Here is an 11,421-nt window from a genome sequence, read left to right on the forward strand (position 1 = left end):
GCAGGAAGAGGCCTACTGGGGAGGGGAATCCAGGCTAGCAAGCTGTAACACTTCCCTCCAAGGAACCACAGCCACGGAGGTCAAGGCCTGGGTCAAGGACAGAATCAATTTGACCATGGCTGGGCTGGGGCTGCCCACCATCTCCAAAGAAGGACTGAGAGTGCTGCTCCTGATACTATCAGGTATGTCTGATTCAATGTCTTCCACCCTCTATTTTTCTTGTCCTGTTTCTGTCTTTCTTTGTCAAGAATCACAAGAATAGTGCACATTTAGCTAGAGTTTTTTAGCCTTTTTTCTCATATCCTTCCTTGTGAGGTAGGTTAGTCCTCTTTCTGTATATCTTGGTCTTTCTTTGGCTTTGCTTTTTTGTTTCTTCATATAGATCCCTCTGTCCCCATCACAGTTCTTGTCTACGTGTTTTTGCTTTTTTTTTCTTTCTCCTGGCTCTATCCTTGATTCTCACTTTCAGTGTCTATGTTTTATTTCTCTCTTGGCCTCTTTCACTTTCTGTGTTGCTGTCTTTGTCTCTCCCACTTTCTGCATCTGGATCTTTGGATCTTTCTATATCTTTGAAATGGAAGGATGAGACTAGAGGGTCTATCTCTCAGGCCCCTTTCAATTCTAGCATTCTAGAACTCTGGGACTCTTTCTGTCTCTCTGTGTCTCTGTCTCTCCCTCTCTCTCACTCTGTATTCTTGTCTCTCACATTGTCTATGTCTTCATCACTTACATTTCCTGGATCCACATATCTGTCTCTGGATAGAACTTTTATAGTCCATGAATTGATCAACAAGCATTTGTGAAGTTATATAATGGACTCTGTGCTGAGGGCTAGGAAAAAGTAAAGTAGGCCCTGTTTTCAAGCCATTTACATCCTAGTGGGGGAGACAACATGTACATAAATAGGTATTATATAAGAGACAGAGAGAGAAAAGGTAACTTAGAGAGGAAAGCAGTAATAGCTGGGAGGATGGCAAAGGTCTGAAGAAGGTGGTCCTTGTGTGGAAGTGTTGAAGCAGGGAATGGGATTGTAAGAGGTAGAATAAGGAGGAAAGGCATTCCAGACTTGGGGTACAGCCAGAGCAAAGGCAAAGAGATGGGAGATGAGGTGCTATAATTTGCAATAAAAATAGAAATATGGGGAAGAGCCACATTCTGAAGAATTTTAGATGCCAAATATTTTTTATTTGATCCTAGAAATATTTAGGAGCCTTGGAGTTTACTGAGTAGGGACATGACATGGTCAACCCTGGGCTACAGAAAAATCCCTTTGGCAGATGTGTGGAGAATGGTTTGAAGTAAAGAGATTTGAGATAGAGCAATTACAATAATGACAGTAATCTAAGTGAGCAGTCATGAGGTCCTGAACTAGGATGGTGGTTGTAGGAACACAGATAAGGGGATATGGAAAAGAGATGTTTGGAAATAAAAACAATAAGATTTGGCAACAGATTGGGAGAGAGTGAATGTGAGAAGTTGAGGATGATGGCTAGGTTGGGAATCTGGGCAACTAGAAGGATATTGGTGCCCTTGAAAAAAATATGGAAGTTTAGAAGAGAGGAAGGTTTGTGAAGGAAAGACAATGAATTCATTTTTGGACACGTAGAGTTTGAGTTTGCCTGTGGGACCACCAGTTTGAAATGCCCAGTAGGCGACTGGTGATGAAGGACAGGAGCTCAAGAGAGACACTAGAGAGAATAAGTGATTCCCGGATCTGATGCCTGCAACTGGAGCCCTATGTAGGGTGGAGAGAAAAAAGTAAAGAAGATGGAAATTTTGGCTCAGAGATAACATGGAGTCTGCTGAAGGAGGTGGGAATGCCTTTATAAAGATGGAAGCAAAATGGAGATTCCCTCTTCTATGTTGTGTGTGCTGCTAAAAGAAAAAAAAGTGGCATCTCTGGACCTCCGTTTTCTCTTTTGTAAAAACAAGGGGTTTGGATTAGATAATCCCTAAGATTTTCTCCAGCTCTAAGGCTTGATAGTCTAAAATTCAGTGTTTTAAAGTTTCTTTCAGCCCTGATGTTCTATGGTTTAAGTGACTTCCAAGGATATACAGGTAATTATGGGACTAGAATCCAAGTCTCTTAATCCAGAGTTCTAACCATACAATAGGTCAGAAGAGGACAGGGTAGAAACAAAGTCAGGAAGAAGGGAAGGAGGAAAAAGTCTGTGGTAGAATTAACTAAAGGGAGTAAGAGATCAAGAGATCCTATCAAAGAAAGAGGAACTAGACATGGGGACTTCAATGTTTTGGAGTTAGGAGGGCCCACAGACACTCCTCTCCCCTATTCCTCATCTTCTTTCTTCTCCCCATTCCCACCTTCCTTTTCTTGCTCTATTTCTCCCTTCCTAGCATGCCTTCATTCCTTTATCTCTCCCCATCTACTGAGCCTCAGCCATGAGAAGGGTGCAGGAGTCACTTGAAGTGCTGGGTCATGGGAGGGTTATTGTGAGGAAGAAACAATCATGTCAATGAGAGTGAGTAGGGCTTGATGCCTCCTAGGTCACAGAGCACTCTACTGATGTTCCTTTAGCTCCAATGCTACTCTTAGCCTGCCTGCCTGACTCTACTCTTCTCTCTGTCCCATGCTCCTAAGCAGGTGAGATGATCCTGAAAGTCCAAACAGCGAATGGTGATGTTGTCCAGGCTTCTAGAGGTTAGTGGTTCTGTTTCTTTTTGGGGGACTGTGTCTGTGTCATCAAGGGAGGGGTAGTAGTGGGGCTGGGGATGGGGGGAGGGAGAGAGACCAGCATACCGGCTTTGAAAGGATCTAGGGGAAGGGAGAGGGGAGGGGAAGGGCCTGACCTATTGCTGTATCTGCATTTCCTTGCCCTCCCTAATGACCAAATCTCTCCCCATGTTCCTGTCTCCATGGTCTTCTGACCAAGTCTTACCTAAGTCTTCATGGTCTCTCCCATGTCATCACTCATCATTAATAGCACCTGGCCTTTACTGAGAATAAGTGATGGTCAGGACCATGCTAGGTACAAAGGGAGTATATAAACTTAAACCCAACAAGGATTTATTACAAGCCTACTATATGCCAGGCACTTGGAGATAAAAAGACAAAAGTGAAAACCAGTTCTTGCCTTCAAAGACCTTTCATATTAATGTCATGTAAAGAGATAGAAACATGGGCTCTGGCCTCAAAGGTATTATAATCTAGTTACAGAGACAGGACACCCATGGAAAGGGAACCAACAGTACAGAGACTTGTGTGCCACAGAAGAAGAGTCATTGTGGGTCCAGGGCGTCTGATAAGGCTTAACAGAGAAGCTGAATAGGGCCCTAGGCAAATGGAGAGGAGAGGGAAATAGCCTGAGCAAAGACACAGAGGCCAGAATACATGGTGTCCAACAGTGCAAAGGGGAGTGGTGGAACTGCAAAGGTAGATTTGAGTCAGATCATGGAGGGCCTTGAGTGACAGATGACGGAGTTTGGACTTCTGGGAGACAGGAGAGACCCATTTCAAGTTTTTGGAATTTGAGGGACAGGTGTATTGGCCTCACTGGTTGGTAGCATCTTTCCTTAAAAAGAAAGAAAGAATTGATCAAGTTCTCTTGACCTTTTAAATTCTTGCAAATGCTTCTTCATAGAGCATTTTCAGATGTTAAAGTGCTGTAATAAAAGCTAACTATTGTTATTGTTATTAAAGCAATACCCATGCTGGGGAGGGGAAATGAGAGAAAGATCATACACAAAACTCAGGGACACGTATGAAATTTATTGAAGGACATTCCTAACTGCAGGGGTTTTTAAATTTGAGATTCATGAATTTTTAAAAATATTTAGATAACTATTTCAATATAATTCATTTTTACATTTTATTTTATGCATTTAAAGCATGAGGAGGGGTCAGTTGATTTTACCAGACTGTCAAAGGGGTCCATGACATGAAAAAGGTTAAAAATTCTTTTTTTCCATCAACTGAGGCAAGTATGAGGGTGGGAGAGAGGGGTGGCTACAAATTTCTGTCATTTCATTGTTTGGTAGTTTCAGTGATGACTGACTCTTTGTGAGTCCATTTGGGATTTTCTTGGCAAAGATAATGGAATGGTTTGCCACTTCCCTCTCCAGCTCATTTTACAGATGAGGAAACTGAGGCAAATAAGGATAAGTGACTTGCCCAGAATCACATAGTAAGTGTCTGAGGCTAAATTTGAACTCAGGAAGATGGATCTTCCTGATTCCAGGCCTAGCACTCTATGCATTATGGTGCCACCTAGCTGCCCTCCTCCAAGACATTATCCAGTACAATTCATGGAGGAGACCACTCCAAAGAAAGCTTTCCAGTTTCCAGTTTTACCCTTTTGGCCAGGAAAAAATCTCACCTCTGACATGCATTAAAGATGTCCCCTCATTTATTCTCAGTTCCTAGGGATTCTGGGTAGTGATTGGTTGGGAAGCAAAGGCTTTATCTATTATTTCCGCATCCTAATTTAATATTTGGAATCTTTGAGCACTGTGATTGGTCAAAGGGCAAAAGAGAAAATAAAGAATGTAAACCCTTTAAGGGAAGGGATTAATTCATTATCTGTGTTAGTATCTCCACTTCTGCAAGAAGACTTTTCTGATACCCTTTAATGCTAAGGCCTTTTCTTTAAGATTAACTCCAAATTTTCCTATATATAGCTTATTTTTGCATAGTTTTTTGTGTGTCGTCTTTCCCTTTAGATTATGAGCTCCTTGAGAGCAGAACTGGGAGAGGGGGTTGTTTAGTTGTTTGGTTTCAGGAGTTTTAGGCCTATTTTTGTATCTCCACATGTAGCACAGTGCCCAGCAAGTAGCAGATATTTAATAAGTAACTTTAGATTGATTAACTCACCCCTAAGGCTGTCATTGAATCCTTTCTCATAGAACTAGGGAACTTAGTTCTCATGGTCATACAAAGAATAAAGGGGTCAAAATTTGTACATGGACTGAATTTATTATTTAACTCCTAACTCTTCGGAATCAGTCCAGATTCTAAAGCAGAGGTTCTTAACCATTTTTGTGTCATAGACCCCTTTGACAGTCTACTGCAGCCTATGGACCCCTTCTCAGAATGAAATTTGAAATGCATAAAATAAAATACAAAGAATTATAAAAGAAATCAATTGTGTTGAAATACAGTTATCAAAATATCTTTAAAAAACAAGTTCCTGAACCACAGGTTAGGCATCTGATCTTCAGTCATGAAGTTTTTCTGTCCATTTTATTCTACTTTTTCAATTAGCAAGCATTTATTTTCTCTCCCTCTTATTTCCTCTCCTCCCTCCAACTTAAAAGAAAAAAGAAAACCTTTGACACAAATATACACAATCAGGCAAAACAAATTCCCACATGCCCAAATCCAAATATGTATGCTCTGTCTCCAGCCCCTTTGGATCAGGAGAGGAGCAGTGTATTTCACTGTGGGTGCTCTAGTGATTGTCATTTGTGACATTGATGATAGTTCCTGAGTCTTTTGAGTTGTTTTGACTTTACAAAGTTGTTATTGTATAAATCGTCCTCTTGTCCCACTCACTTCATTCTGCATCAGTTTTCCAGGTTTCTCTAGATCTGTCCCCTTCATCATTTCTTACCGCATGGTATTATTCCATTACGTTCATATACCACACTCATTCGGCCATTTTCCCCTCACTTTGTTTCCAGTTCTTTGCTAATCAGGATTTTTTTTTCTTTAGTAACTTATATACTTTATGAGTATGGATCAGTCTTGCATTTATGAGATGGATCGGTCAACAATTACCAGAGGGCTAGAATAACAGAGAAGTGCTGTAATTAGAATCTAATAATAATACTACTAATAGAAAATGACTATAATTTAAAGTTAATAAAATGCTTTACTTTCAAATAACCCAGTACAGTTGTTTTATTATCCTCATTTCATAGATTAAAAAAAACAGAGTCTCAGAGAAGATATTTACCCGTGATCACACAGCTAGGAAGATTAAGGGTAGAGCAGAGAAGAAAGTGACTGGACAGAGGAAGACCCCCTTAATGAGGAATTCTGATGCCATAGTCCAAACCAGAGATATTAAAGGACTAGTCTAGGGTAGTAGCAGTGGGGATGGAAAGGAAAGGACCCATGCAAGAAATATAAGAGAGGTACATGTGTCTGCTAACTCATGCCATAAGTGTAGAAACCTCACTAAAAGGAACTACTGTACAAAAGGTCCTGAGTGAATGTTAATCTCTTCACTGTACCTTTACCGTGCTTTAAATTCTGGAGACTGGCTTAGGACTTGGTGACCAATGACCAGAAGAGCAATAGGTGTGGCTAGCTTGTCTCTCTTTGTTTATGTCCCTCCCCTCCCCATCTTATATCTCCATGGTGTCTCCACGATTTTCCCCATACTTCAGGCCATTCCTTGGGACGAGAGGGACAGTGGGAGAATGACTATAACCCTAGACTGGCCTCTGGATCTGTAGAGCTGAAGGCTAAGAGACTTAGGCCCTTAGGACTCTAGGGACTAGAGAAATCTGGGGTCTGATCTTCACTTTCACAGCAAATTCATGCAGCAAGTTATGGCAACGTCCACGTTTTGTGGCCAAAAAGAGGGACAGCTCCTTCGAAGTGACCTGCCACGTAGAACATCCCAGGGAGGTGACTTGGCTGGTGAAGCGGGAGTCAGACCTTGTACCCCAGGCCCTACCACCCGATAATGGACGTCTAAGGCGGGTGACAAACAACAACACCGCCACTCTCATCATCACAAAGATACAATTTGAGGACAATGGCATCTATTATTGTGAAGAAAAGTGTATGGAAGGTCCTAGAGAGAACCTCCGGGGCTGTGGCACTGAGCTGCGTGTCATGGGTATGTTTGGGGATAAGCCTGGGTGAGAAGCATACTTTCTCCCCAATGCAGACAGATCTCCCTCCAGACAGATCCTTGTCTACCCCTACTACCCATAGGAAAAGAATGCCAGGCTCTCCAGGGGCAGGGGGGATGGAATGTGTGAAGGAATCTGGGAGCTTGTCACTGGTAACTTATCCACAGTAAGCTCTCTAACCCACTATAGGATTGACCTTGGATTTGCACTAAGCCATCTGTCTACTGACTCAGTTTCCCATGATCCTAAGAACACACGCATTTGGAAGTGATGGGCTAGAGTGAGGGTGGGAGGCTGTCTCTAACCCAAAAACGAGTGAAGCTGACTGGTTCAAGGGGGAGTCAATTGTCCAACTAGTTAATCTAGACTCAGTTAATAAGAATAGCTAAAATGAATGTCATGTTTCAAAGTTTACAAAGCACTTTGGGATCACAGTTTTAAAGCTGGGAAGGAACTTTAAAGGCCATTGCCTTCATTTCACAAGTAAGGAAACTGAGGTACATCAGGGTTAAGTACCCTACTCAGGGACATACAACTAGCAAGTATCTGAGGCAAGATTCATTTAATCTTCACAACAACTCTGTGAAATAAGTGCTATTATTATTCCCATTTTGTAGAGAGGAAAATGAGATAGATAGAAACTAAGTAACTTGCCCAGGGTCACACAGCAAGTAATTCAAACTCAGATATTCTTAACTCCCAGTCTATCTCTTCATCCATTTTACCACCTAAGAGCTGGCTGCTGATAAAAGAGAGGGGACCCTCAGAGATAGCAGAGCAGAGGACAAAGGGAGAGTTGCTAAAAGACTGCCATCACTGTCCCTAAAGAACTGAGCTCTGAGACCACTCCCTTCCTCTCAGCACCTTCTCACTTTGTCTCTCACCAAAGGCTTCAGCACTATGGCCCAGCTGAAGCGGAGGAACACTCTGAAAGATGCCATTATTATGGTCCAGACCCTACTCATCATTGTCTTCATCACCGTCCCTATTTTCCTGTTGTTAGATAAGGTAACTGAGGGGCAGCGGGGGAAAGAGAAGGGGGAGGGGGAAGGGGAAGGGAAAGCATAAGTGGGCAAGGTTGAGGGGACCCTGCTGGACCACACTGGCCTGAAGACGCAGGTGGGGGGGGGGGAGCAGCACCTTGTATTGTTTTTCCACTCCGCACCCCACCCCCAACTGCTGACACCCTGGTCCAACCACACCCTCATTTATCTCTCCCTCCCCTACTCCCATTCCCAGATTCACCTCCACCACCCCTTCCCTTGAGCCCATCCTCAGACCCATCTGTCTCTCCCCTCACCCACTTCTATCCTAAACAGTCAACACCCCCTCATCTATTTCATTTTCAGGTCTATGGGTCCCTCTTCCCATACATTCCTATCAAAACATCCATATCCCTTCATCCCCTCCCATCCTGGACCCACCTTACCCGTTTTATCCTCAGACCCTCTGTCCCTCACCCAACTTTCATCCTGAATTTGCATCTCCCCTGCCCATCCTCAGGCACATATCCTCCTTATCTACTCCTATCCTAAGACATACTCCCATTCCTATACCTACCACTTTTCCCCTTCTTCTACATGTCAAGCCTGAGGTCAGAAAATAGTGGGGAGGGGAGGGAGAGGAGCCCAGACTAACATTCTCTTCCATCTCTCTGCCAGGATGAGAGCAAGGTGGCATTGGAGGATGATCACACCTATGAGGTATGGAAGTAAGGCAGTTGCTAGAGGTTGTGGTGGGGTGGTGGTAGTAGTCAGTGGGTCCACATGGACCCTACTACAGCCCTGGCCCTGACCTTGTACACTTCTTGACACCCCTAGGGTCTGGAAATTGACCAGACGGCCACCTATGAGGACATCGTGACACTTCGGACAGGAGAAGTAAAATGGTCAGTGGGTGAGCACCCGGGCCAGGAGTGAAGGGTTCCCTGACCTGGCAATCCTTCCTACGCTCCCCAGCCCTCCATCAACTTCCTGGAGGCAGCTCATCTAGCAAATCAGCTTCATGGACCTGCTCTGGTTTCCATCCTATTACTCCTTTATCATAACTGTCCTGCCTCCAGGCATACTGACCCAGCTCCGCCTTCCTATTTCCAGTCCCTCGAGACTCACAACCATCTCCAGAGGGATGTAGGCCTGCAGTGCTTAACAGAGCACAGGTTGGGGAAGTTGTCTCTCTGAGGTTCTTTGGAGTTGGCCATGTCCATGATGGCTGGGGGAAGGAGACAGAGTAGAGGGAGACTTAGACTTAGTGGGGAGAAGGGAGATAAGACAAAGGAAAACAGATTTGGAGTCTGGTGGGGAAAAAATGGAAGGAACCTGTAAATCTGACTCAGACTGATCTATGAGACCAGACCATACTTGGACCTCTACAGCATCATGCCTCCAGTTCTGATGCAAGCAAAGGTCAGGATAGACTCTAAACAGTTGGCCAGCCAACTGACTCAATCCAAATTAGGGGTTGTGGAAATATATCCCCTTCTCCCATCTCCCAGGGTCCTATTGGGCCCTTCCTGGTGTCCTGTGCATAGCTCCTGATGTAATAAACTGTGTGTTTTGAGAAAACACATGGGAATTTGTAGCATCTCATGGATATGCCCACATACACACATTTCTCTCTCTGCCTATATTTATTTCTGCCTATAAGAGTCTGCTTATACTTGCTGGAGTAAAATTGTGTCTATAGCTATAGCGGCCAACAGCTGAACTTTTCTCCCGATCTCCCTACCTAATTCCCTAGTGAGGCTAATTTAGTCCTTATATCTCCATGTTCTCCTTCTAGGCCCTGCCTGCCCTAGACCTGCACCACTTCCCTTTACATGTTTTCCCTCCCCTCTTGTCTGGCTTCAGTCTTAGCAAAAGAGGCCAGAACTTCAGCAGATCAATCACAGACAATCGCTCCCCTGCAACAGGGCCAGTCTGACCCATTTCCATTCCATGTTCCTTTATTGAGTTCCTAGAGTAGTGCCTGGAGGCACCTCTCATTTTGCAAAGTATGTCCAGCAGAGACCACATATCCCTATCAACTAAATCCATGATTCACAAGCGCCCACCAATATGCTCATGTTTAGTAATCAGCCACAGGGTATCATTAGTTCAAAATAAAGATGTTTATTGAAATGGTTTTATAAAACAAGTTATATACATTTCCCCCATAAACTAAGGGCACCTTTTCCCACAAACAAGCATACCATCAATGTGCAAAATGGACTTGCATGGAAGGGTGTACATATGTGGACACGTACATGGAGGAGTAATTCATACCTCTGACACTAAAGGGTCACTGATATCTTCTAACGATGTCACACCCTATCCCTGAGGATCTCTACCGGACATGCTGTTCCATTGGATGCTGCTCTGCCAAACACGTTGTCCCTGTGGGATACTGACAAAATGCATCTGCTGTCCATAGTATATAGCGATGAAGCTTCTTTTTCCTTCCACGTCTGGCTTCAAGCTAAGAACCTTTGCTAACATGTTATTCTTCCTTATGAAAAGAGGAGACATTTTAGAACTCTCTTAAGAAAGAAATCCTCCTCAGATAAACACAACATGCAGGAAAACCTAAAAAAATCTTTGATTTCAACCTTAAATTAGCATGTGATGAGTTCTGGGATAGGTGCTCTGTGGTACACAGAAAACAAAGAGAAGATATGGTGACTGCCCTCAAGGAGTTTACGCTCTAGTCAGGAAAATTATAGAATTCCCCAAGTTTCCTATTTGAATCCTATCCATCTTTCAAAGCCCAACACAAATCCTACCCCTGACCACTCTAGCCTACTTTACCCCTCTTTCTCCTCAATTTCTGGCCTACATAAGAGCTTAAACCACATTGGTTAGCATGATACAGTGGAAAGAGCATTGAATCTGGAGTCAGAGGCCATGGGTTCAAATCCCACCTCCAACACATACTAGTTGTATGATGTTAAATCCGTCACTTAATCTCCTTTGTTTTAGTTTCCTCATCTATAAATAAATGGGTTAGAATAGAAAATCTCTGAAGTTTCTTCCGTGTCTTGACCTGTGATCTTATGAGCACCATGATTGTTTTCAGTTGTTTAGTGTGAACTCTCTTCATCTCTCCACCTAGAGAGAAAGCTCATAGTACTTCTCTGTATGTATGCCCCACAAGTGACTAACATATAAGACTAGGCACACAATAGGTATACAAGGTACATTATTGGTACCTAAGAGGTACGCTAATAGGTATGCAAGAAAGAGATGTTGAGTTCTCAAATCATTCACACAATGGAAAGACCACAGAGTCAAGTAGGCTCAAAATCTGAGGCTTCAGTAGGGAAAAAATGTTGGATCTGGAGCCAAATGCACTGGGTTCAAATTATGCATCTTCCTTCCACTTCTTTTCTATGTGATCCTGGGCAAGTCCTTTTGTCTCTCTAGGTCTCAGTTTGTTCATCTATAAAATGAGGGAGTTGGACTAGAATATTCTCAAAAGTCCCTTCCAGATGTAAAGCTGTGATCCAAACTGATGTCCTACAAACGGGAATCTATGGATGCCAGTGTGATCTGGCAAAGAAGACTATTTTGAATGGGGTTTCCTGGTGGAAGCTTTGAGTCTGATTCTTTTTTTGGCAGGGGG

General features: G+C 43.3%; 1 protein-coding gene across 2 annotated transcripts; it reads left to right on the forward strand.

Annotated features, from left to right (window-relative positions):
- CD79B (CD79b molecule) lies at positions 1-10,815 on the forward strand. 2 transcript variants are annotated; one of them, XM_072645831.1, is made up of 6 exons: positions 1-182; positions 2,603-2,659; positions 6,495-6,806; positions 7,712-7,830; positions 8,484-8,525; positions 8,643-10,815. In XM_072645831.1, the coding sequence occupies exons 1-6, from the start codon at positions 116-118 to the stop codon at positions 8,739-8,741; spliced, it is 696 nt and encodes a 231-aa protein (XP_072501932.1). In that variant the 5' UTR covers positions 1-115; the 3' UTR covers positions 8,742-10,815. The 2 variants fall into 2 exon arrangements, with proteins under 2 accessions (XP_072501932.1, XP_072501931.1); XM_072645830.1 differs by having other exon boundaries at positions 2-182; positions 2,600-2,659.
- The last annotated feature ends 606 nt before the right edge of the window (positions 10,816-11,421 follow it).

Source organism: Notamacropus eugenii, chromosome 2, assembly GCF_028372415.1.
Source record: "Notamacropus eugenii isolate mMacEug1 chromosome 2, mMacEug1.pri_v2, whole genome shotgun sequence".
In the NCBI taxonomy this organism is placed as follows: Eukaryota; Metazoa; Chordata; class Mammalia; order Diprotodontia; family Macropodidae; genus Notamacropus; species Notamacropus eugenii.